Consider the following 27,118-nt stretch of genomic DNA (forward strand, 5'->3'; position numbering starts at 1 on the left):
GCACTGGGGTGAATGTATGACATTGTTCTGCATTCTGTCCATCAAATGTTGTTTTTGCATTTGTCACCCCGAGTGGGACGGGTATGCTCACACGTGAGTCCTGGGCTCTCCATGCCACTGGAATCAAGCTATCCAGGCTGATGAGGGCTGAAAGCCTGAAACCGGTCCTTGGATGCTTGTTTCCAGTCCAGGGAGGACCTGGCTTGGCAGTTCGGGCTGGACTGTTCCCATGGGGCACAGGGTCAAGACGGATTTGCATATGGCTCGGTTCAAACTGTAATGGCATGGTGGGCAAAAAACGATGGATTTAGGCCCAGATCTCTGTACTGGGGTGAATGTAGGACATTGTTCTGCATTCTGTCCATTAAATGTTGTTTTTGCATTTGTCACCCCGAGTGGGAGGGGTATGCTCAGACGTGAGTCCTGTGCTCTCCATGCCACTGGAATCAAGCTATCCAGGCTGATGAGGGCTGAAAGCCCGAAACCGGTCCTTGGATGCTTGTTTCCAGTCCAGGGAGGACCTGGCTTGGCAGTTCGGGCTGGACTGTTCCCATGGAGCACAGGGTCAAGACTAATTTGCATATGGCTAGGTTCAAACTGGAATGGCATGGTGAGCAAAAAAACGATGGATTTAGGCCCAGATCTCTGTACTGGGGTGAATGTATGACATTGTTCTGCATTCTGTCCATCAAATGTTGTTTTTGCATTTGTCACCCCGAGTGGGACGGGTATCCTCAGACGTGAGTCCCGTGCTCTCCCTGCCACTGGAATCAAGCTATCCAGACTGATGAGGGGTTAAAACCCAAAACCGGTCCTTGAATGCTTGTTTCCAGTCCAGGGAGGACCTGGCTTGGCAGTTCGGGCTGGACTGTTCCCATGGGGCACAGGGTCAAGACTGATTTGCATATGGCTAGGTTCAAACTGGAATGGCATGGTGAGCAAAAAAACGATGGATTTAGGCCCAGATCTCTGTACTGGGGTGAATGTATGACATTGTTCTGCATTCTGTCCATCAAATGTTGTTTTTGCATTTGTCACCCCGAGTGGGACGGGTATGCTCAGACGTGAGACCCGTGCTCTCCATGGAATCACTGGAATCAAGCTATCCCTGCTGATGAAGGGTGAAAGCCCGAAACCGGTCCTTGGATGCTTGTTTCGAGTCCAGGGAGGACCTGGCTTGGCAGTTCGGGCTGGACTGTTCCCATGGGGCACAGGGTCAAGACTGATTTGCATAAGGCGAGGTTCAAACTGGAATGGCATGGTGAGCAAAAAAAGATGGATTTAGGCCCAGATCTCTGTACTGGGGTGAATGTATGACATTGTTCTTCATTCTGTCCATCAAATGTGTTTGCTTCTTCAACCATGGCCTGGGCTTTAATTAACATGCTAACATTCCCATAATGTACGTAGTCACCTTTATTTACTCTACAGCCCCCTCCACCCCACCTCCCGGCAGTAACAGATTTGCTTTCTGTGTGAGGTGATGTTTTGTTTTAGTCTAGCTTCCCCGCAATTGTTAGCCCGCATTATTCTTCACGCCATACACTGATGCACGACTCACACTGCTGCACGCCTCACACTACTGCACGCCACACACTGCTGCACGCCACACACTGCTCCATGCCACATACTGCTGCACGCCTCACACTGCTGCACGCCACACACTGCTGCATGCCACACACTGCTGCTCGCCGCACAATGCTGCACGCCACACACTGCTGCATGCCTTACACTGCTGCACGCCTCACACCACCACCACATCACTCAGGGACACCACCACATCACTCTGGGACACCACCACATCACTCTGGGACACCACCACATCACTCTGGGACACCACCACATCACCACAACATCACTCTGGGACACCATCACATCACTCAGGGACACCACTACATCACTTGGGCATCACTCAGGGGCACCACCACATCACTAAGGGACACCACAACATCACTCACGGAACACCACCACATCAATCACGGAACACCACCACGTCGCTCACGGAACACCACTACATCACTCACGGAACACCACCACATCACTCACAGACACCACCACATCACTCACAGACACCACCACATCACACACAGACACCACCACATCACTCACGAACACCACCACATCACTCTGGGACACCACCACATCACTCACAGACACCACCACATCACTCACAGACACCACCACATCACTCACAGACACCACCACATCACTTTAATACACCACCACATCACTCAGCCCAACCACAACAGCATCACTCAGCACCACAGCAGCATCACTCAGCACCACAACAGCACTGTCCTTGCTTGCTACCAACAAGCATTGCCATAGCCAATAGGACTCGCATTAGGAAAGTGTAAGCTTTTGGCTTTGTGAATAACAATGCTATTAATTTATATATTTTCAAAGCCAACACATATTATAAAAAATTGTCATTTACAATACCAATAGCTCACACTTTCCTAATGCGAGACCTATTGCATTGCAAATGCTTGTTTCCTCTTTCCATGTGTGCGGCATTCTACAGCACACATAGAGACAGGAAAACACCTCTGGGTTGTTTTTTGCAAGAAGGTGCCCCTTTCTGCACAAAAACAATCCTGCCTTCAACAGAGGCACCCTTGCACCATGGTACAAGGGAGCCTGTGTCGGGGCTAGGCACCAAATTGTGCACTTCTGCGCTTTCACATTGGCGTAGGGAAACGCAGCACGACCCAATGTGTTTTTCCATGCCTTGTACTAGCCACTGGCAGGAAATAAAAGGGCTGCAATGATATTGCAAGGTGTGCCGTAAATACAGCGGGTCTTCTACAGCGGGTCTTCTTGTCAGATGGCGACCCAGTGCCGGCAGCAGTGTTTCCAATAGTGCAACTGGTGGCAGCTCTTCCGTCAAAACACATCACGTCTCCCACCACCAAATAAGGGGGGAAACTGAAAGGCAGGAGGCAGGCACCTGACACTTTTTTTGCAGGAGCCCTGGTAACACAAACCTCTACATGAGGTCCACAGTACCTAAAGAAGTTACAATATAGACTGAGTAATTTATTTATAAACAGGAAGAGTGGTCTGACCATGATTTCACACCTAGGTCCTGAAGGGTTAATGCAATACACACATACACACATACACACACACACTGCACTCCGAGGCCAAGCAGAGGGTAGGAAGTGCTCTCTGCCAGGCTCGAGCAGCTGCGGTTTCCCCTGCATCTCCGCCCCCTCACCTAGCTTGTGCTTTCAGGCTGCAGGACCCAAACTCGCCCAAAGCATTTAGAGAGAGGAGAGAGAAGAGGAAGCTGCACTGCTTAAGAAAAGACGTGAACTGACCGGAAAGAGTGTACTCCTGTTACTACGGATGCATTGCAATCTGCACAGTGAGCGGTGACAACACCAGTCTTGCATCAGTGGACGCACAAGGCTGTCATCCATGGCCACCACAAACGGAGGTGTGGACGTCACACCCGCAGACACCATGAGATCTGATGATCGCATGCAAGGTAGGTTCTTAAGGTGCATGCTTGGATCCGCAGCGCTATCTATTCTTACAGCTTGAACTAGCTCTGCAGCACTGTAGTGCTAAACCACACTGAACACCGGGTGAAAGCCCAGGGGATGACGCAAGATTGTTTACAATGAGGCTTGTCACCAGTTCTGTAGGTTCTGATCTCCTCCAGGAAGGTGGTACTATTGAAGAGATGTATCTTCAGCTTCTTTCTGATTTGCCCGATGGCCGGAGAAGTTCTGGGCAGGTCTGGTGTAGATGGAAGGTGTGCTGCAACAGGTGCCCTTTGTGGAAGTGGGAGTTATTTCGGTTGGTTTTAGACGGGACATTTGAGCGTTTGCTGTGATTTTATGTAAGTCACACTCTACCATGCATTTATGGTGCATTGTTTGCAATTTTTTCAAATGATGTCAGCACACCTTCTGGCTGTGCACATCTGGCATCCAAATTAAATGCAATTAAATGAAGCATATCCTCATTCTAGTTCGGCTAGTATGTGGGGAAGATACAGCACAATCAGTTATCATGTACATCTTTGTACTGTTTTATTATTCCAAACATCTATCATTGGTACTAATGCAGTGGCACTAATCAATAAGCATTCTAGTTTTAAGGTATTTCCATCTGTGTTTATCTATATTTGTTTTTCGAGCTGTGGGTATTTATTCATTTTTTCAACATTTTGGTGAGTGAAAAAAATAATTTGCAACTGGTGTATTGCCTCATTATTTTAGCCTATAAATGTCTACTCACCCTTTTAAATCTGTAGAATTTTTGAGACTAGGTGGCCATATACAATAAAACGTATCTACGCACCTGCTCCAATGTAAGCTTCCTTAAGAAATCTCACCTTTCTCTTAACTCCCCATACTATCAATTTGTACAGCTATTGGCCTTGCACTTGTGGTTGTCAGGAAGGAAAAACCATGATGTCCACTTTCCAAGATGGCCGGTGACTGAAGGGGTAGATACTGAGGTTGAAGTTACTAATTCAGAGTCTTTTTTCCATCCCAGTTACTGGCCATCACAAGTTACCTGGACCAGAATTGAGGAAAACATGTAGGCGGGCCCTAGAATTACTGGGCATGTGGTTCCCTGGTCCCTTGCCCTTTACCACATGTATGTTGTAAGCAGTTGGCAGATGGGAATGTACAAAGTAGAGGATCGGGTGTCATTGGTGCATTCCTGAACCCATAAAAACGTGGAATTGGGCACAGTGGCCTCTGGAGATACCGTCCCGCATGACCTGTAATGAGGGCTTCTTCAAAAAACACAGATTGGGAAACTTGATGCTTCTGTCTCTATTTCTATGTAAAAAATCTTCAAAATAAAAATCTAGAAGCATTAGAAAATAATAAGGATGGCCATACCTCGCACCCTCTTCGCCTATCTTTCTCCAACAACATCACCAATTTCTAATTTGTTATAATTTTTGGGGTATTTACATAGCAGATTAACCTTGTAGAGAACTGAGCGTTAAGTGTCACTGCGCCTAGGCTACAGGAGAAGGGGTGTGGCAAAGCAGTAGGATACATCACAGTTATGTCGTTAGACCCAGTTTATGTCGTGTACATGGAGTGAGCGGGGAAGGATCAGATTGGACAATAATGCCCTTGCATAAGAAAGTGAGTCTTAACCTCCTGACTTATGTGGACACCCACAGAATCATTAAAAGAATCCAGGCACCCTCACTGAGACATTACTGGATGCCAGGGACCCCCGGCCTAAGCACTTTTTTGTGATTTGAGCCTCCAAATAATACACACTATTGCAATATTTTGTGTACTTCACAATCAGATATAATTTTATTAAGAACCTCTGGCATAAATAATTCTCGTGACCGAGGACTTTCAAAATTCCCTAAATAAGGTGCCTCTTCATATCTACATGTCTACAGGTTGATTGCCAACCAGATAAAATAGGAATTCAAATATTTCTGAGCACCATGTGGCATTTGTTTAGGTTCTGATATTTTAGCCACTGTGAATAAAACAGAGGATTTAATTTGATTTCTGCCTCTGAGTCTGCTATCCTCTTCTTCTTCACAAATGTACTTTTTAATTGACTTGCTTTTCCTTTATTATTTTCTGATGGTGCCAGTGTGCAGGGGAAAACAGTGGAAAAGCAGTCTTCTTCTGGGAACACTAGAAACACGTTATATGGAATAATGAGCCCTAGTGTGCAAGATTGTTACATTAGTGCTTAGAATACTGAAGTGGAAGATAGGTGAAAAAAATAGAAAAACTTAGAACATTCTAGATCCTTCCCTATATCCTTTACTGTTGAGGTCAACACAGACATACATGCAGGACATGATGCATAACAGGAACTTCATTGAAATATTTACAGACTGGTGAATACACATTTGTAGTTTATCTACCGAGATGCTTGGTTCACCTCTGTCCTGGTTGGCAACCTTACTATGCCACACCTCCTCACATTCAACCAACCCTCCTCTGAGTGTATGCGCTGGGAACTCCTTACCAATTTGAGGCTACAGATTCGCCGAGCTTAGCATGAAACCCACCAACCGCCATCCATGACTAGAAGGAGTCGCTCGGATGGCTTGCCTTGATGACGGGGTCAGCGAGATTACTCTTCTGAGACTGGGGTGTAAACTTGGAAGGATGATGATATGGATGAAATAAGTCATGAAACCTGGGTTCTGGGATGGAAATAGTGGAAGGAGAATTATCAAGGTAATGTCTTCTACAAAAGTATTGTCATCAGGCAGCTCTTCTGGATATGTCCATCTTCTTCCTCTTGAGAATAAAACAATGTGTGGCCATTTAATACACAATATTATAGATAATTTCTCATCAAAGTATGAAGATCTCTCTACACCGTGAACATGGATCTTTTGAGATTAGTAAGGTGAAGATAAAGGTGGGGTAATCCTTGTGGGAGCATTACCATTTAATTTCCCCACAGATGAGATGGTTTCATTTGCCTTTTAAAAAATTAAGTATTAAAGTCTCCCGATAGAATCCAACATGCGAGGAACTTTGAGAGAAGAAAATCTAATACTTCATTCCATAGGTGAAAATTGAGATTGAAAAGGATTGTGGAATTAAAAATATGGAAACCTCACACAATGTGGAATGTGAATCTTTGAAACTGGGAGTTATATTTGTGAGGATTGACGGTTGACATCCTACTACCTGTTTTTGTGTAAAATGATCTATATGAAAAACTTTGACAACCTCAAGATTTGTGAACATTTGTGGTGAATATGGCATGTTGAAGCACTTGGGGACAGTAACATTGGTCAAATGTAAAGGGCATTTTGTAAATTCCCACAAAGGAAGGGCTTGAGTTGAAAAAGGAATTTATGAATATGTATAGTAGTACTGCCGGAGTACTACTTCTTGTGCTCATAAGCGCAATTCATATAGGAACTAGAGTAGGTGTATGCATACTCCTATCCAGTCTCTCACGTGCGCTGTTCTTTACTACAACTGCGGGGAGCTATGCACACATAGGTCGATGTTTTAGGCATCTGGGAGTGGCAAGGGAGAGTCACTGAAAAATGGGAAACATCTACTGCGACGGGGGCGGAGGATAGGGGAAATTAAAGAGGGCACAGGGAGGATTTGCAATACAAAAATACAACTAAAATGTTTATTTCAATTGCAGTTTACTAAGGTTACACCTACATATACTGCAATACCACTACAGGTCAGGCAGGATCGAATCTACTCCAGCCAAGCATTGGAGTAAGTTGCACACAAAACATAGGCACTCACAGGCACTGCAAGGGAAGCACACAGAAACCAATGGAAGCAGAGAATAACTCCATCAGGAAAAAAAGACCTTCACCCTCCTCTCGATGAACTGAAAAAATGGTGATCTAACTTTAAACACTGCACACGCCTATACAAATAACAATGTAAAATAAAAGATCTTAAAAACAAAATGAATTCATTAATGTGACTTTAGACCGTACAGAGACACATGTAAAAATCCAAATGTAAAAATAATAAACAAAAACATGAAAAAGTACGTTAGTTAAAAAAACACACAATGTTAGATATTGCAGATCACAAAGTGAAAATATAACAGATAAAACTAAAATATCTCAAATAAAAAAATCCATGTAAGATGGTCTTAAACGTTTTATATTGCTGAGCCCCATATACATCACAATATGAATTTATAAACAGAACAGAAGCGCATGGAAACTGACGAATATGTAAATGTGAAACATGAGTCATCTCACATGTAACACTACACACACATCATAACACAATGAAAACACAGAAACACACACTATATAAAACACAGAACAAGTCTTGCTGATGTCTTGCGTCTACAACATTTCGCAGTTTGAAGTGAAGCAGGCAGCGCTCCAGGTGTGAGGCAGTATTCATGTGCTTGCAGTAGTCATGATTGGCAGGTGTTTCTTATTTGTCTCAGGTGATGCTTCTTTTCCTATTCTTTTTAATTCCTAATATTATGTTACCCTGTATCATTTATGTCACACCTAATAGATACCCAACCCCCCCCTTCCCCCCAACTCTCCCCCCCCCCCCCCCGCCAAAAGAAACTGCAACCTTTCCAAAGAATAGAAAAACTGGCAGGTGTCTCACGTCACTCCCACTAGGCTATGCTTATATGGTTAGGATTATTAGGAGTAAGGCAAAACTTGTAAGACAATCTTTTAGCTGAAGGTGATATGGCACCTGAACCTTGAAGTCAACACACACACAAGTATTAATATTAATATTTTATATTATATACTTATATACTTTATTCTTCTGCACGTAATATGATTAAGAACGATTGTAAACATTATTTTAGAAAAGCTCAGCTATTAACATATACAAAAGGACAAAGGTTAGCTATGGCCCCCTCATATTTCATCACACATCCCTTATCAATTCGTCTAATCTATTCATAGATTACAACTAGCTGATTAGCAGTGTAGTTATATTCGTTTAGTTACGCCAAGTCATGTAAACCCCTCCGCATGCTGTTTAATGGCAATGCATCAGCTAAGCCGTGAGCACCCCATATTTCAGCATCCCTCCGGCAACTGGTCCATGTGTAACTCGTCCTCTAACACTAGTATCGCATATAACTTTTTTATATGGTGCTTTATGAAGCAAGGATGCGTTAGCTTGCACGTGGCTTCTGTTTTGCTATACAGGACAGTGAACTATAAATCAGTTTAGGTTATAAGAATTACAAAGAAGCCTACTGCTACAATATCTCCTGTCCTTCTTTCAAAACGTAACTTACAAGCTAATGTCTCTGTATACCCACATAGCTTCAGAAAACAAAAAATCCCTTCCCAGGCTGGCCATCATGAGCCTTAAAAACGTGAAACTCCTGGACATATTTTGGTAGAGTGCTCAAACAGAAGGACTCGTTTTAGAAATGAGAAAGCCTTGGTTTATAGGCCTTACATTTCCATCACACACTTCAAAGCACTCAAACGCAAGAACGCTGATCATGTTAATATACAGTTGTACATAACATTATGAAAAACACATGAAGTTTGCAAATATTGTTGACTGTATTAAAGGTGTCTAAGGATAGGGCTCCTAACAATGAAAATATTCAATGGTCTTGTAAATTGCATGATGTAGTATGCTTCTTACCAGTGGTGCATTCTTTTTTCTATTTTCAATCTTTTTGGCAGATCTCCCCGCAACACTTGAAGTAGAAAGAAGTGCAAGTCCAAAAATGAATGGCCATAAAGTTCCTTGCCTTCTTTATGCTGATGATTTAGTGATCATGGATCAAACTGAAATAGGACTTCAAAGGAAATTAACCGCTTTTAAACACTATTGTGATAGGAAAATACTGTCTGTAAATAGGGAAAAAACTAAGGTTTTATGTTTTGGGAAGAGTAAGAAGTAATTACTGGGCATGTGGTTCCCTGGTTCCTTGCCCTTTACCACATGTATTTTTTAAGCAGTTGGCAGATGGAAATGTACAAAGTAGAGGATTGGGTGTCATTGGTGCATTCCTGAACCCATAAAAACGTGGAATTGGGCACAGTGGCCTCTGGAGATACCGTTCCGCATGACCTGTAATGAGGGCCTCTTCAAAAAACACAGATTGGGAAACTTGATGCTTCTGTCTCTATTTCCATGTAAAAAATATTCAAAATAAAAATCTAGAAGCATTAGAAAATAATAAGGATGGCCATACCTCGCACCCTCTTCGCTTATCTTTCTCCAATAACATCACCAATTTCTAATTTGTTATAATTGTTGGGGTATTTACATAGCAGATTAACCTTGTAGAGAACTGAGCGTTAAGTGTCACTGCGCCTAGGCTACAGGGGAAGGGGTGTGGCAAAGCAGTAGGATACATCACAGTTATGATTAGACCCAGTTTATGTCGTGTACATGGAGTGAGCGGGGAGGGATCAGCTTGGACAATAATGCTATTGCCTAAAAAGGAAGTGGGTCTTAACCTTCTGACTTATGTGGACACCCACTGAATCATTACTAGAATCCAGGCACCCTCACTGAGACATTATTGGATGCCAGGGACCCCCGGCCTAAGCACTTTTTGTGATTTGACCCTCAACATAATACACACTATTGCAATATTTTATGTACTTCACAATCAGATGTAATTTTTTTTAAGAACCTCTGGCATGAAGAATTCTCGTGAACCAGGACTTTCAAAATTCCCTAAATGAGGTGCCCCTTCATATCTACATGTCTACAGGTTGATTGCCAACCAGAAAAAATAGGAATTCAAATATTTCTGAGCACCATGTGGCATTTGTTTAGGTTCTGATATTTTCGCCACTGCGAATAAAACAGAGGATTTAATTTGATTTCTGCCTCTGAGTCTGCTATCCTCTTCTTCTTAACAAATGTACTTTTTAATTGACTTTCTTTTCCTTTATTCTTTTCTGATGGTGCCAGTGTGCAGGGGAAAATTTAAATGGGGGAACAGTGGAAAAGCAGTCTTCTTCTGCGAACACTAGGGACAGGACATATTTATTTTCTAGTAACACGTTATATGGAATAATGAGCCCTAGTTTGCAAGATTGTTACATTAGTGCTTAGAATACTGAAGTGGAAGATAGGTGAAAAAAATAGAAAAACCTAGAACATTCTAGATCCTTCCCTATATCCTTTACTGTTGAGGTCAACACAGACATACATGCAGGACATGATGCGTAACAGGAACTTCATTGAAAGATTTACAGACTGCCGGCTATAAGTGAATACACATTTGTAGTTTATCTACCGAGATGCTTGGTTCACCTCTGTCCTGGTTGGCAACCTTACTATGCCACACCTCCTCACATTCAACCAACACTCGTCTGAGTGTATGCGCTGGGAACTCCTTACCAATTTGAGGCTACAGATTCGCCGAGCTTAGCATGAAACCCACCAACCGCCATCCATGACTAGAAGGAGTCGCTCGGATGGCTTGCCTTGATGACGGGGTCAGCGAGATTCCTCTTCTGTGACTGGGGTGTAAACTTGGAAGGATGATGATATGGATGAAATAGGTCATGAAACCTGGGTTCTGGGATGGAAATAGTGGAAGGAGAATTATCAAGGTAATGTCTTCTACAAAAGTATTGTCATCAGGCAGTTCTTCTGGATCTGTCCATCTTCTTCCTCTTGAGAATAAAACAATGTGTGGCCATTTAATACACAACATTATAGATAATTTCTCATCAAAGTATGAAGATCTTGCCGGCCTCCCATCTTAGGTTACGGGCTTAAAGCGCCAGGATGCTCCCTAGAGTGACAGCCGCGCTATATAAGTGCATACTTACATTACATTACATTACATCTCTCTACACCGTGAACATGGATCTTTTGAGATTAGTAAGGTGAAGATAAAGGTGGGGTAATCGTCGTGGGAGCATTACCATTTCCTTTCCCCACAGATGAGATGGTTTCATTTGCCTTTTAAAAAATGAAGTATTAAAATCTCCCGATAGAATCCAACATGCGAGGAACTTTGAGAGAAGAAAATCTAATACTTCATTTCATAGGTGAAAATTGAGATTGAAAAGGATAGTGGAATTAGAAATATGGAAACCTCACACAATGTGGAATGTGACTCTTTGAAACTGGGAGTTATATTTGTGAGGATTGACGGTTGACATCCTATTACCTGTTTTTGTGTAAAATGATCCATATGAAAAACTTTGACAACCTCAAGAATTGTGAACATTTGTGGTGAATATGGCATGTTGAAGCACTGGGGGACAGTAACATTGGTCAAATGTAAAGGGCATTTTGTAAATTCCCACAAAGGAAGGGCTTGAGTTGAAAAAGGAATTTATGAATATGTATATTAGTACTGTCGGAGTACTACTTCTTGTGCTCATAAGCGCAATTCATATAGGAACTAGAGTAGGTGTATGCATACTCCTATCCAGCCTCTCACGTGCGCTGTTCTTCACTAGAACTGCGGAGAGCTATGCACACATAGGTCAATGTTTTAGGCATCTGGGAGTGGCAATGGAGAGTCACTGAAAAATGGGAAACATCTACTGCAACGTGGGCGGAGGATAGGGGAAATTAAAGAGGGCACAGGGAGGATTTGCAATACAAAAATACAGCTAAAATGGGTAAGTCAATTGCAGTTTACTAAGGTTACACCTACATATATTGCAATACTACTACAGGCCAGGCAGGATCGAATCTACTCCAGCCAAGCATTTGAGTAAGTTGCACACAAAACATAGGCACTCACAGGCACTGCAAGGGAAGCACATAGAAACCAATGGAAGCAGAGAATAACTCTTTCAGCAAAAAAGGACCTTCACTCTCCTCTCGATAAACTGAAAAAATGTTGATCTAACTTTAGACACTGGACACGCCTATACAAATCACAATGTAAAAGAAAAGATCTTAAAAACAAAATGAATTCATTAATGTGACTTTAGACCGTACAGAGACACATGTAAAAATCCAAATGTAAAAATAATAAACAAAAACATGAAAAAGTACGTTAGTTAAAAAACACACAATGTTAGATATTGCTGATCACAAAGTGAAAATGTAACTGATAAAACTAAAATATCTCAAATAAAAAAAATCCATGTAAGATGGTCTAAAACGTTTTATATTGCTGAGCCCCATATACATCACAATATAAATTTATAAACAGAACAGAAGCGCATCGAAACTGACAAATATGTAAATGCGAAACATGAGTCATCTCACATGTAAAACTACACACACATCATAACACAATGAAAACACAGAGACACTCACTATATAAAACACAGCACAAGTCTCGCTGATGTCTTGTGTCGACAACATTTCGCAGTTTGAGGGGAAGCAGGCAGCGCTCCGGGTGTGAGGCAGTATTCATCTGCTTGCAGTAGTCATGATTGTCAGGTGTTTCTTATTTGTCTCAGGTGATGCTTCTTTTCCTATTGTTTTTAATTCCTAATATTATGTTACCCTGTATCATTTATGTCACACCCAATAGATACCCAACCCCCCCCCCCCCCCACCCCCCCCCCCCCGCAAAAAGAAACTGCAACCTTTCCAAAGAATAGAAAAACTGGCAGGTGTCTCATGTCACTCCCACTAGGCTATGCTTATATGGGTAGGATTATTAGGAGTAAGGCAAAACTTGTAAGACAATCTTTTAGCTGAAGGTTATATGGCACCTGAACCTTGAAGTCAACACACACACAAGTATTAATATTAATATTTTATATTATATACTTATATACTTTATTCTTCTGCACGTAATATGATTAAGAACGATTGTAAACATTATTTTAGAAAAGCACAGCTATTAACATATACAAAAGGACAAAGGTTAGCTATGGCCACCTCATATTTCATCACACATCCCTTATCAATTAGTCTAATCTATTCATAGATTACAACTAGCTGATTAGCAGTGTAGTTATATTCGTTTAGTTACGCCAAGTCATGTAAACCCCTCCGCATGTTTTTTAATGGCAATGCATCAGCCTAGACGTGAGCACCCCATATTTCAGCATCCCTCCGGCAACTGGTCGATGTGTAACTCGTCCTCTAACACTAGTATCGCATATAACTTTTTAGGTCTCGCAGGAGTTAGCATCCGAAGGATGCGTCCAGCTAGAGACGTATAGCTGCCCGTCTCGGGGGAATTAGGGACAGGAGGGTGTTACGAGCTTTTTGTGTGGATTTGGGTGCGCGAACGCGCACGTCGTGCGTGAACGCGCACGTCCAGCATGGCGCCGTGCACACTGCCTTAAACACGGGCACCCGCAGGGAGGGAAAGCACACGGGGGGTGCGGCCACCAGCAATGTGCCCCGACGCCCCCCTCTGCTACCACAACACCGGCCCCACTTACCGGTAGGCTGCCGGTCTGCTCTGGAGCTCCCGTTCTTAGGGGCTCCTGCGGCGGCATCTCCTCATGTAGCGCGGGGCTCGCTCCATCATACAGGAGCCCCGCGCAGCTCCACCGGCTTCCCCTTCACCCGGGCCCCCTCCTGGGACCAGGGGCTTTCTGCAGCAACTCCGGTCTCCCTCCACCGCATGGGAGACCGGCAACGACAGCTAAAGTTTCCCCAAGGCAGGGGGAAGCGGAAACCTAGATTAGGCCCCGCCCACGTCTCCTCCGTGTTTGCCTGTCTTCCTGCCTCGGCGGCCGCCAATGACAGCGCGGCCCGAGCAGACAGGCGGGCACAGCGTCTCCCGTCCACAGTACAGCGAGGTAGGCTCTCGCTTAGAGAAATCAATTGTTTGGAAGGCATTGCACCGGGGGATCTTGTTCCATAACAAAGCGGTGCATTTCAGCTGCTCTCCTGGCAGGGGTCACAGGAGACAGCCAAGCTTCTTCCCGCCTTGGCACCAACACAGCTGGGGAAGATGATCACATTAGCATATCTATAGAATCTGGGGAGCAACCCCACCCCCCATCGAGTCTCCCCTCCCATTCTCCCCCAAGAGACAAACTTTAAGAAGCTGAGAGGGCTTGGGGGTCACAATCCTGAGCGAAAGCAGAGCAAGATGGCGAGCCTTCTGACTCTGGCAGGTTAAACCAGAGAGGAGAGGGGGGTCCGCAGGGACCCCGGCGCCAGCGCAGAGCCCGAGATATGGCAGATCTTCATTCCGGTGCTCTCCCTCTCGCCCACCGTGCTGGGCCTCCAGAGACACCAGGGTACACCGGGGCCAAGGAGAGCACCCGAGAGCCGGCCTTTAGGAGCCAGAGGATGGCACAGGGGTGAGAACCGATGACTGTACACTAGAGGGCAGCCCCGTTCACCACTGACGTCTGGGCAAGTGGGCAGGCCAAGAGGTGCACACTCAGTGCCACATAATTATATGCCACACAATTACACTCTACTGAATACAACATACACTCACACAATACCACTCAGTGCCACGTAATTATATGCTACATAATTACACTGCGCTCAACGCAACATACACTCCAAATACCACTCAATACCACATCATTACACACCACATAATTACACTCTACTGAATGCAGCACACACTCCACACAATACCACTCAATGCCACATAATTATATGCTACATAATTACAATGCAACATACACTCCAAACAATACCACTCAGTGCCACATAATTACACGCCACACAATTACTTTACTGAATACAACATACACTACTCATAATACCACTCAGTGCCACATAATTATATGCTACATAATTACTGCGCTCACGCAACATACACTCCAAATACCACTCAGTGCCATATAAATACACGCCACATAATTACACTGCACTCAATGCAACATACACTCCAAATACCACTTAGTGCCACATAATTACATGCTACATAATTACACTGCACTCAATGCAACATACACTCCAAATACCACTCAATGCCACATAATTACACTGCACTCAATGCAACATACACTCCAAATACCACTCAGTGCCATATAATTACAAGCCACATAATTACACTGTACTCAATGCAACACACTCCACACAATACCACTCAGTGCCACATAATTATAAGTTACATAATTACACTGCACTCAATGCAACATACACTCCAAATACCACTCAGTGCCACATAATTACACGCCACATAATTACACTGCTCTCAATGCAACATACACTCCAAATACCACTCAATGCCACATAATTACACTGCACTCAATGCAACATACACTCCAAATACCACTCAGTGCCATATAATTACAAGCCACATAATTACACTGTACTCAATGCAACACACACTCCACACAATACCACTCAGTGCCACATAATTATATGTTACATAATTACACTGCACTCAATGCAACATACACTCCAAATACCACTCAGTGCCACATATTTACACGCCACATAATTACACTCTACTAAATACAACATACACTCCAGACAATACCACTCAGTGCCACATTATTATATGCTACATAATTATACTGCGCTCAATGCAACATACACTCCAAATACTACTCAGTGCACATAATTACACAACACATAATTACACTGCACTCGATGCAACATACACTCCAAATACCACTCAGTGCCACATAATTACACGCCACATAATTACACTGCACTCAATGCAACATACACTCCAAATACCACTCAGTGCCACATAATTACACGCCACTTAATTACACTGCACGCAATGCAACATACACTCCAAATATCACTCAGTGCCACATAATTACACACCACATAATTACACTGCACTCAATGCAACAATACACTCCAAATACCACTCAGTGCCACACAGTTACACGCCACATAATTACACTGCACTCAATGCAACATACACTCCAAATACAACTCAGTGCCACATAATTACACGCCACATAATTACACTGCACTCAATGCTACATACACTCCAAATACCACTCAGTGCCACATAATTACACGCCACATAAATACACTGCACTCAATGCAACATACACTCCAAATACCACTCAGTGCCACATAATTACACGCCACATAATTACACTGCACTCAATGCAACATACACTCCATATACCACTCAGTGCCACATAATTACACTGCACGCAATGCAACATACACTCCAAATATCACTCAGTGCCACATAATTACACACCGCATAATTACGCTGCACTCAATGCAACAATACACTCCAAATACCACTCAGTGCCACACAGTTACACGCCACATAATTACACTGCACTCAATGCAACATACACTCCAAATACAACTCAGTGCCACATAATTACACTGCACTCAATGCTACATACACTCCAAATACCACTCAGTGCCACATAATTACACGCCACATAATTACACTGCACTCAATGCAACATACACTCCAAATACCACTCAGTGCCACATAATTACATGGCACATAATTACACTGCACGCAATGCAACATACACTCCAAATATCACTCAGTGCCGCATAATTACACGCCACATAATTACACTGCACTCGATGCAACAATACACTCCAAATACCTACTCACTACTCCTGAGGCACAGCTGGGAGCGCTTTTTAAAAAACTTGAAACTTTGTTGATTTTAAAAACTTTGTGTGGTGTATACTGTGTCACTGCCCCCCCCTTCCTTCACCTGATCGATCCTTTGTTGGGCTGATCGCTTCTCTTTTCCCCACGCAGCAGAGCTAATCGCTGCAGCGGGAACGCCCAGATTCGCCACCAGAAGCGAGTGAGCCGGTCCTGTGGCCACGCCCACTCGCTCGAGGCCACGCCCCCTTCGCCTTCTTAAGCAGAGCTGATCACGAGCTCTGGTCAGATCACTACTCCTGAGGCACAGCCGGAAGCGCTTTTTAAAAAACTTGAAACTTTGTTGATTTTAAAAACTTTGTGTGGTGTATACTGTGTCACTGCCCCCCCTTCCATCACCTGATCGATCCTTTGTTGGGCTGATCGCTTCTCTTTTCCCCACGCAGCAGAGCTAATCGCTGCAGCGGGAACGCCCAGATTCGCCGCCAGCAGCGAGTGAGCCGGTCCTGCGGCCACACCCACTCGCTCGAGGCCACGCCCCCTTCGCCTTCTTAAGCAGAGCTGATCACGAGCTCTGGTCAGATCACTACTCCTGAGGCACAGCCGGGAGCGCTTTTTAAAAAACTTGAAACTTTGTTGATTTTAAAAACTTTGTGTGGTGTATACTGTGTCACTGCCCCCCCTTCCTTCACCTGCTCGATCCTTTGTTGGGCTGATCGCTTCTCTTTTCCCCACGCAACAGAGCTAATCGCTGCAGCGGGAACGCCCAGATTCGCCGCCAGCAGCGAGTGAGCCGGTCCTGTGGCCACGGCCACTCGCTCGAAGCCACGCCCCCTTCGCCTTCTTAAACATGTGTATTTCACGTACGCGCAGCGGACGGGCGCAGCGGGCGCGCCGTCAGCACGCCGAAGAAGTGCCTAAGGCAAGCCCGTCTGGGCCCGTCCGGGCCCGGACGGACCCAGGCCCAGGGACTCTGCCAGATCCACCCCCCATTCGTCTGATGTACCCAGCAGACACGCTCCTGGATCTCCGACCTGAAAAAAACCAAGGATGTCGTTACATTCACGACGCAGGTAAACCCTTCACAAACTGCACGTGCTGCTACCCAGCCACTCAGATCCCAGCCAATTCTAGATTACAGCTGGGTCTTCTCAACTGTCGCTCCCTCCCCAAGCATGCACTCGAAATCAATGGGATGATCCAAGACCAAGGCTTAGACGCATTGTTTCTTACAGAAACCTGGCTTTCTGACAGTACTGACGCGGACATTGTCACTGCCCTTCCCCCAGGCTACCTCATCCAAACCCTTCATAGACCCAGAGGAAGAGGAGGCGGGTTGGCTATAATCTACTGAGAACACCTCAGCTGTAGAACCAATTACACCACCATTGAAGACTCTGAAAGCTGCCACTTCTCCCTCCAAACCTCCCCGACGCACTCCCTTTCGGGACTACTAATCTACCGCCCCCCGGGTACTCTTGGGAAATTCCTCAACGCAGTCACCGAAACGGCTTCTCAACTAGCCGCCTCCGTTTCTAACTTTCTTATCGTAGGCGATCTTAACCTCCACTTCACAGATCCCACTGACCGGTCTGCTTCCGACCTGCTAGTGGACCTTCTGTTACTTAACATTCAATTGGTGAATAACGAGCCCACCCATGACAAGGGACACCTCTTAGATCCCGTCCTCACCAATGTCGCCAATATCACCACCAGTCCTCCTTTGCCACTGCCATGGACCGATCACTTTTTAATCCCCATCTCCTGGGAGTCTCCTACTGTTACCACCCAGTCCGCGAAAATCAAAGTCACCGACAGACGTTGGCACAAACTTCTACCAGCCAAATGGTCCTCCATTCTCTCTAATTCTATTCCAACGCTTTCCTCTGACGCTATTACGGCCGATAAACAGTTCAGCTCCTGGATCACATGCTCTTTGGACACACTCCTCCCCAAAACCGCCACCCTCAGACATACCAAACGAATACCTTCAGCCCCGTGGTATACTCCAGAGCTCAAGTCGCTACGGCAGGACTGTAAAAGAGCTGAACGTTCCTGGAGGAAGGAGAAATCCAATGCAAATAAGGATGCCTATTTCACCTCCCTATCAATATACAAATCTTCTATTGGCAAGACAAAAAGTCTATTCTTTCAGGAAAGAATTGAAAAAGCCGCCTGCTCTAGCAAAGAAACCTATACCATCCTGAAAGAACTCCTCAAGGTCCCCGACCCCGGCCCGAGAAACCCCCCAGACCCCAAAGCAGATCAGGAAAAATGCCATCAGCTAGCCAGCTTTTTCCAAGAAAAGATTAAAAAAATCCTTGACTCCATCCCTTCTACCAATCCGAGCGAGATTGGCGATCCCCCCGACACTCCGATCTCCCCTCGCCTATCCTCCTGGGGGCAAATAACCACCGAAGAAGTCGAGAATACGCTAAAAACCATCAAAAGCGGATCTCCCAGGGACCCCGCACCGCTACGGACCCTCAAGGAAGTAGCTCCCATCATCATCCCCCCCTCACCCATCTGATTAACGCGTCTTTACAACAGGGAGTCGTCCCCCCTAGTTGGAAAGCGGCAGTTGTTAAAGCGCTTCTAAAGAAACCCTCCTTGGATCCAGCGGAAATGGCCAACTACAGACCAATATCCCTCCTCCCCGGGACCAGCAAGATTGCCGAGAAACTGGTGAACAAGAAACTTTCCCAGTTTCTTGAATCCAATAACCTGCTAAAAAACTCGCAGACAGGTTTTCACCCAGGACAGGGCACTGACATCGCCCTCCTGGCGGCGGTGGAGGAGGCCAGAGCACTCTTAGACGAAGGAGGATCAGTGGCAGTGATCCTCCTCGACCTGAGCGCGGCCTTCGACACCGTCAACCACCAACTCCTGATCAAACGGCTCAAGAAGGTAGGAGTGGAAGGCACTGCTCTATCCTGGCTTTCCTCCTTTCTGGCCCAACGTTCCTTCCAGATCTGGGAGAATAACACCTGCTCCTCCGAAACACCCCTCCAATGTGGGGTGCCTCAGGGCTCCTCCCTGAGCCCCACATTGTTTAACATCTACATGTCCCCATTGGAGGAGGTCGTCACCCCGTTCGGAGTGAGCATCGTCAGTTATGCGGATGACACACAACTAGTTGTCTCCCTATCCCACCCTAGTCAACAACCTGCAGACTTATTCAACTGCTTGACGCAGATACAAGGGTGGATGAACAGCTCAGCCTTAAAGCTGAATGGTTCAAAGACGGACATTCTCCTTCTGGGTCAGAAAGGACTCACCTTCCCCCAGAACATCTGGCCACCCTGTCTGGGTCCCCCCCCCAGACCCAAAACAGGAAGTAAAAAGCCAGGGTGTATGGATCGAAACCGACCTTTCATTCACCACGCAGGCCAAAAAAGTAGCCGGTACCTGTTTCGGGCTACTGAAATCAATGAGAAAGATCCTGCCCCTACTTCCACCCACATCTTAAAGACTTCTCATCCAAGGCCTTATACTTTCCAGGCTCGACTATAGCAACGCAATCTATCTGGGCGCACCCGAAGCAACTCTAAACAAACTTCAGAAAATCCAAAATGCGGCGGCCCGGCTCCTCACTAACACCCCTGCCAGAGCTTCAGCCAAATCTGCACTGAAGCTCCTGCACTGGCTCCCAGTGAGGGAACGAGTGATATTCAAAGCCTTATGCCTGGCGCATAAACTACTGCAGAATCAAGGCCCCCCTATTCTTAGGAAATTCATAAAACGTTACAAAGCCCCAAGATCCCTTCGATCGGACAAGGAGTCCCTTATCATCCTTCCCAGATTCAAGAAAGCCCGCACGGGTGGAAGACGCTTCTCGGTCCACACCGCACGCCTCTGGAATGCTCTCCCCCGAGACTTGAGAAAAGAACCTAACTACTTACGTTTCAGGAAACGGCTTAAAGCTCACCTGTTCCCTTAATTTAAATTTCTTCCGTCTGAACCTGTCGTCCCCCCCTCCTTTTCCGCTCCCGAACCCACAGATGTAGGGATCTTCAGCGCTGGGATACCTCAGGGTGACTACGCGCTCTATAAATTTTTTTAATAATAATAATAATACCACTCAGTGCCACATAGTTACATGCCACATAATTACACTGCACTCAATGCAACATACACTCCAAATACAACTCAGTGCCACATAATTCCACGCCACATAATTACACTGCACTCAATGCAACATACACTCCAAATACCACTCAGTGCCACATAATTATATCTATTTATCACCCTCACTCTATCGCCCTAACTCTATTAATCTATCTATCTATCTATCTATCTATCTATCTATCTATCTATCTATCTATCTATCTATCTATCTATCTATCTATCTATCTATCTATCTATCTATCTATCTATCTATCTATCTGTCTGTCTGTCTGTCTGTCTGTCTGTCTGTCTGTCTGTCTGTCTGTCTGTCTGTCTGTCTGTCTGTCTGTCTGTCTGTCTGTCTGTCTGTCTGTCTGTCTGTCTGTCTGTCTGTCTGTCTGTCTGTCTGTCTGTCTGTCTGTCTGTCTGTCCGTCCGTCCATCCATCCATCCATCTATCTATCTATCTATCTATCTATCTATCTATCTATCTATCTATCTATCTATCTGTCTGTCTGTCTGTCTGTCTGTCTGTCTATCTGTCTGTCTGTCTGTCTGTCTGTCTGTCTGTCTGTCTGTCTGTCTGTCTGTCTGTCTGTCTGTCTATCTATCTATCTATCTATCTATCTATCTATCTATCTATCTATCTATCTATCGCCCTCACTCACTCTATATATCACATCACCACAACATCACTCAGCACCACCACAGCATCACTCAGGGGCACCACAACATCACTCAGCGCCACCACAGCATCAATCTGTGCAACCATTCAACAACAACTAGTTCAAATATGTTCTCTCAATGTTTCAAGCTTTATTATAAATGTCACAAAAAAGATGTTAATATTTCACATCTATTCTTGGATTTTCATCACAATAAAATACACTGAACATAATCTTCACAAAAGTTATTTACAACACTTTAAGCTATTGCCATTATAAATTACAATAACTTTTATTTAAGTATTAATTAAAAAAAAAAAAATAAAAGCCATTTATTTGTAATATCAATACATGTAAGTCACGTAAATAAAACACATATTGCATTACAAATGCTATAGGTGTCACATTTGCGAAAGCTATACCTATTAGCATTGTAAATGACAAAGCTATTAATTTCGCTATTTTCAAAACCAACACATAAATACAAATTTGTCATTTACAATACCAATAGCTCAAACTTTTCTAATGCGAGACCTATTGCATTGCAAATGCTTGTTTTATAGGGTGCTTTATGAAGCAAGGATGAGTTAGCTTGCACGTGGCGTCTGTTTTGCTATACAGGACAGTGAACTATACATCGGTTTAGTTTATAAGAATTACACAGAAGTCTACTGCTACAATATCTCCTGTCCTTCTTTCAAAACGTAACTTACAAGCTAATTTCTCTGTATACCCACATAGCTTCATAAAATAAAAAATCCCTTCCCTGGCTGGCCATCATGAGCCTTAAAAACGTGACACTCCTGTACATATTTTGGTAGAGTGCTCAAACAGAAGGACTCTTTTTAGAAATGAGAAAACCTTGGTTTATAGGCCTTACATTTCCATCACACACTTCAAAGCACTCAAACGCAAGAACGCTGATCATGTTAATATACAGTTGTACATAACATTATGAAAAACACATGAAGTTTGCAAATATTGTTGACTGTATTAAAGGTGTCTAAGGATAGGGATCCTAAAAATGAAAATGTTCAATGGTCTTGTAAATTGCATGATGTTGTATGCTTCTTACCAGAGGTGCATTCTTTTTTGGTGTTATTCTTCAGTGAACCATCGATTACCAATTTCTAATACAGGTGCACTTCTTTTAGGAACATCAGTTCTAAATGGAAATGATCAAGGGAATGATGACATTTTCTTGGTGCATTTTGAGTGCTGGTACTCAGTCCACTCCATGCATATTCCATAGGTTAATACTGAAACCTATCGCCACCATTTCCTTGATTCACACCTAAACCCCTCTTCAATCTAATAAGTGTGAAAATCACTTCTCTTCGGATTTGTTTATTGGCAATATTACTTTCGGAGTCAATATAGAAAAAAGACTACAATGAAAATAACCTGAAATGTATCAGGCTGAGCCTCAGGGCACTAGTCGGGGGTACATCCACCCACTCTTTTCACAGGGTGGACGCCGTCCCCCCTGCTAAGAACTTGGGCCCCACAGAAATATGTTAAACTTGTCCCAGTTGCACGTTGTCTGCTTTCGATTCCCAGCAGCAACGTTCAGGCAGTGAGGGGGCTGTTTTCCCACCTCCAGCTTAGCAATGATAAAGACAGAAGTTAAGGGGCCATCAGGCTTCCTTTTGATCTAGTATGGACTAGAGGCATCCTGGAACCTCACAAATGCAAATGCACTGCAGAGGAAACAAAACCACACAGCGTGTTATCTCTTCACAGGTACTTAAGAGATGCATGCTTTTTACTTTGTTGTATATAAGTGCAGGCACTGCAAGACTGTCAGATGGGTTGGTCTGTCTCAGTATTTACACAAATAACAATTTAAATAGCACTGTTTAATTTCTTTTATAGCGCTACTCATTCCAATGCGGAGTGTCAGAGCACTTTACATAACATACACATTATCCATTCCAAATAGATCATGTAAGTGTTTAAATGAATGTACAATATGTGTTACATGAGACAGTAAGGGTTACAAGATGTAGGCGTCAAATGCACTTCATAGCTCACTGTGGTCTACTAGAAAGATTATCATTTATTAACTGCAAGTAGCAAAAGGATGTCTGTGTTCACAGCAGTAATCCACTTACCTATCTACATAAAATAAACATCTGTGATCTGCTTGTTACATGAAATGCTTTGCAGGAGAATTAAAAAAAACATATTTTATTGCATTTTCAGTTGGCATATGTTATATCATACACATATCAGAGCATCAATTCCAGTGAGGTCACTTCCTGTGATGCCACGTGGAATGTCACACATCGTGACATCATGTCCTGTTGATAGCACGTGCCATTATGTCACTTGCATACTGCCTGACTTGGTCAGTCCCCCCACTTCATTTTAGGACTTGTGCCGTGCTGAGCATGCAAGTGTTTGAATGCACAAAAATCCTTACTAGCTGCTCTTAAATATGAGAATTGTCCTGTTATGTTTGAAGAATGTAGAATTGTTTCTGAAGTCCAATAAATGCATTTGGATAAGCCAACTGTAACATTTGTGTTATCTGTGTTGCACTTTCCTCCACTACTATAATTAGTTGATCAACTCCTTGGTATTCCCTGTCTTAATATTAATGAAAGGATGCATGTTAGTATGTTAGCATTTGCATAGAACAGCTTGTTAGTATTTCCTCACAAAAGTAACATAGTTGCCTCTTGTGGTAGTGGACATAATTCATAGACACAAAATTCAATTCTCTTGGTGATTTAATTGCTGTATGTATAAATGTATTGTTTAGTTCATTCAAACCTTTAACAATTATGACATCAAATCAGACAATTCACCAGTAAATTTCGCAAATAAGAGTAACAACATAGCTTCACAGTAAACAACAATTCATTATGAGGAAATAGACCTGTCCAGGTATCTTATAAAATGCTGAAGCATAAAACTTACGATGACAGATTGCGAACTTCAACCGTATTTATATCCTAATGCACCCTCAGTGTAAGGCTTAAAATCAATATATAAAAGTCTAAAATTGTTTCATGTAAAAGGAGCAAAGGTGACCTAGTTAACAGTCATTGTAAAGTGCGTTGTTCTAATTGGACCTAACTCAGAGTAAATCCGTCCTTTACCATAGCATTCATAAAAGTGCATCCTTTTGTTTGACTCCTGGTATGTCCAAAGTGCCTTTATACCTTATGTACTTATTTGGTTACAAATCCCTACCTGAGCGATTAAAACTTCGAAGTCGATTGTTAAACCTGTAAATCTAGTAACAAACATGGTGATCACCTAGCTATGGTATAAAACCAGAACTAAGGATACAATGAAGGTGTACCACTGAGCGATAGTGCTTTGTCCTTCGAATAGCTAAGCTGTTCTGCTATTGCCCTTCATTGTATTCTTTCATAGATGAAAACATAATTTAAGGAACAGCCTGATTCTGAAAATTGGACTAGGTGTGAACCATTTTTTATCAATACAAAATCTTCCAAAATGCTTGTATCTGTGCATGTATCATTTAAAAGTATAACATTTCCTTCACTGCGTGATGTGATTTCTTTATTTATTAAGATGTGTCTAATGGATTAGTGAACATACAGCAGTATTTAGAAATGTTGTTCCTTTAGTAGGTAATGTAGAGAGTAATAGATAGTACTTTATGTGTATGTATGCATATGGAAATTTTATAGATCAAATTAAGAAAAAAGGCAGCAGAGCGCTGTACATGGTCAAAGACAAGGAAAACGTCAATGAGTAATGGAAGAGGAAGCTGGATTGTGGATGGTTAATGCATTGTGATGTAGGATCTTTTCAAGAGGCGAGTCTTTCTAAATTGGAGCAGGGGGTGGTCTGGATGATTATGGGGATGTTCTTCCAGATCCTGGGTGCATAGATGGAAAATGTTTTCTGTCATTTTTTTCTTTTTTACACTTCTTTCTCTGCAGTGTGATGGGTTGCAGGCTGGGGGAGTGCAGAGAACAACCAGAAATGGTGAACTTGTCTGCAAAATTAGTGGGGATGTTGGTTGTGATGCCTGTCAATGATGTAGCTGGTTATGAAGATAGTGCATCCATGCAAGGGGGGGGGGGCATTGGAGTTCAATTAGGATAAAGGGGATGTGATAAAAAATGTCAGGCCCTGGATGACATGTGGTGTGTAGAATACCTGTAAGAGGTGCCAGTATGAGGTTTGGGAGGCCATGGAGCAAGTCAATACCACTATACAAATGCGAGAATATGAGGCCTTGAACAGTAGTTGTAAAGTAGCTTTCTTGAAGAAACAGTTTGACACTATTTCGAAGAGAGAGCTAATATGAAGCAGTCTTTTTTTTGCCACATTGTTCCTTGAGCGGGAGGTTGGTGTCCAGGGTGAATCCAAGTGAATTGTCATTTAGTGAAAGTTAGGGCTGGAAACGGAAACCTTGTAGACTAATTTCATTGAGCACGGTTTGTACTGTTTTTTGTTTGTTGCTCTTGGCAAATAACAGTTCTGTCTTGGTTGGATTGAGCTTCAGGTAGGCTCTGAAAACTCAGGACTGGATGATGTGCAAGCAGTGTTTGAGGTGTTGGATTTCTGAAGCAGAGGAGACTTTCATGTGGAGTTGTGCATGATGGTGAATCTTGATACAGTCTTCTGTGAATAGAGCACCAAATTGTTCCATGTAAAGGCTTCACACAGGTGATTGGATCTTTTTGCGAACTGGAAGTGAACAAACTGGTGTCAGTTGGAAAGTAGGACAACTCCATGTGTGTATGAGGGTGAAATGACTGACTGTGTCAAAGGCAGCTGAGAGGTCTAGCAATATCAGGAGGCAGGAGTCATCTCCTGTTGTTGAGTGCATCATCTCCGATGTGCAACGTAGAGGTCTCCATGCAGTATTGTCATTTGAAACCAGCCAGGTAGTTGTGCAGAAGATGGCTTGCAATGATATAATCTTTGAGTTTTGTAGCATTCCCCAATCTATTATGCCACCCCATTTCTGTTTGTAATAAATATCCTTCAAATCATGAAACATTTATAGGTATAGTAATGCACCATATGATACTTGGTTTTTCATATGGAGTATGCGGGTAAAGTTGACCTTCTTGCACAGAGATCAAGTTATGTGGAGCGTTGTCCACTCAATATACTCTGATGTTAATTCATGCCATAAGGGTAAAATACTGAGGAGTTATTGGTAAGGTTCTATGCCACTCTGTGCAAGTTCGGCATCTGTACTGAACATGCTCTTTTCTATAACATTCCTCATTGTCCCGTACAATTTAAAAAGTGTATGATGTATATTCTGAAACTGAATATATTCTTACTTTCAGCATTTTTTGGTCTCCATCTATTATTATAAGCACACTTTTAATGTTTTTGTTATCGCATTTTCTAATTCACCCGGCTGCTTCTCATAAACATGATGACCTTCACATATGCATCATTACTGCTAGAAATATTAGGTCTTACTTAGACTGGGTTTTCTATTGTGGCCCTTCATGAAAAACA

The 27,118-nt window shown here is 43.5% G+C and overlaps 1 protein-coding gene across 2 annotated transcripts in view; it reads left to right on the forward strand.

Annotated features, from left to right (window-relative positions):
* Positions 1-3,152: 3,152 nt before the first annotated feature.
* Positions 3,153-27,118, forward strand: part of SCIMP (SLP adaptor and CSK interacting membrane protein) — a 148,148-nt gene continuing 124,182 nt past the window's right edge. The window contains exon 1 of one of the 2 annotated variants that reach the window (XM_086954814.1): positions 3,153-3,493. In XM_086954814.1, the coding sequence (XP_086810940.1) occupies positions 3,424-3,493 (70 nt within the window). In that variant the 5' untranslated portion in view covers positions 3,153-3,423. The remainder of the gene's footprint in view (positions 3,494-27,118) is intronic. The other variant, XM_086954815.1, reaches the window with a different exon arrangement.

Source organism: Lissotriton vulgaris, chromosome 2_1 (assembly GCF_964263255.1).
Source record: "Lissotriton vulgaris chromosome 2_1, aLisVul1.2, whole genome shotgun sequence".
In the NCBI taxonomy this organism is placed as follows: Eukaryota; Metazoa; Chordata; class Amphibia; order Caudata; family Salamandridae; genus Lissotriton; species Lissotriton vulgaris.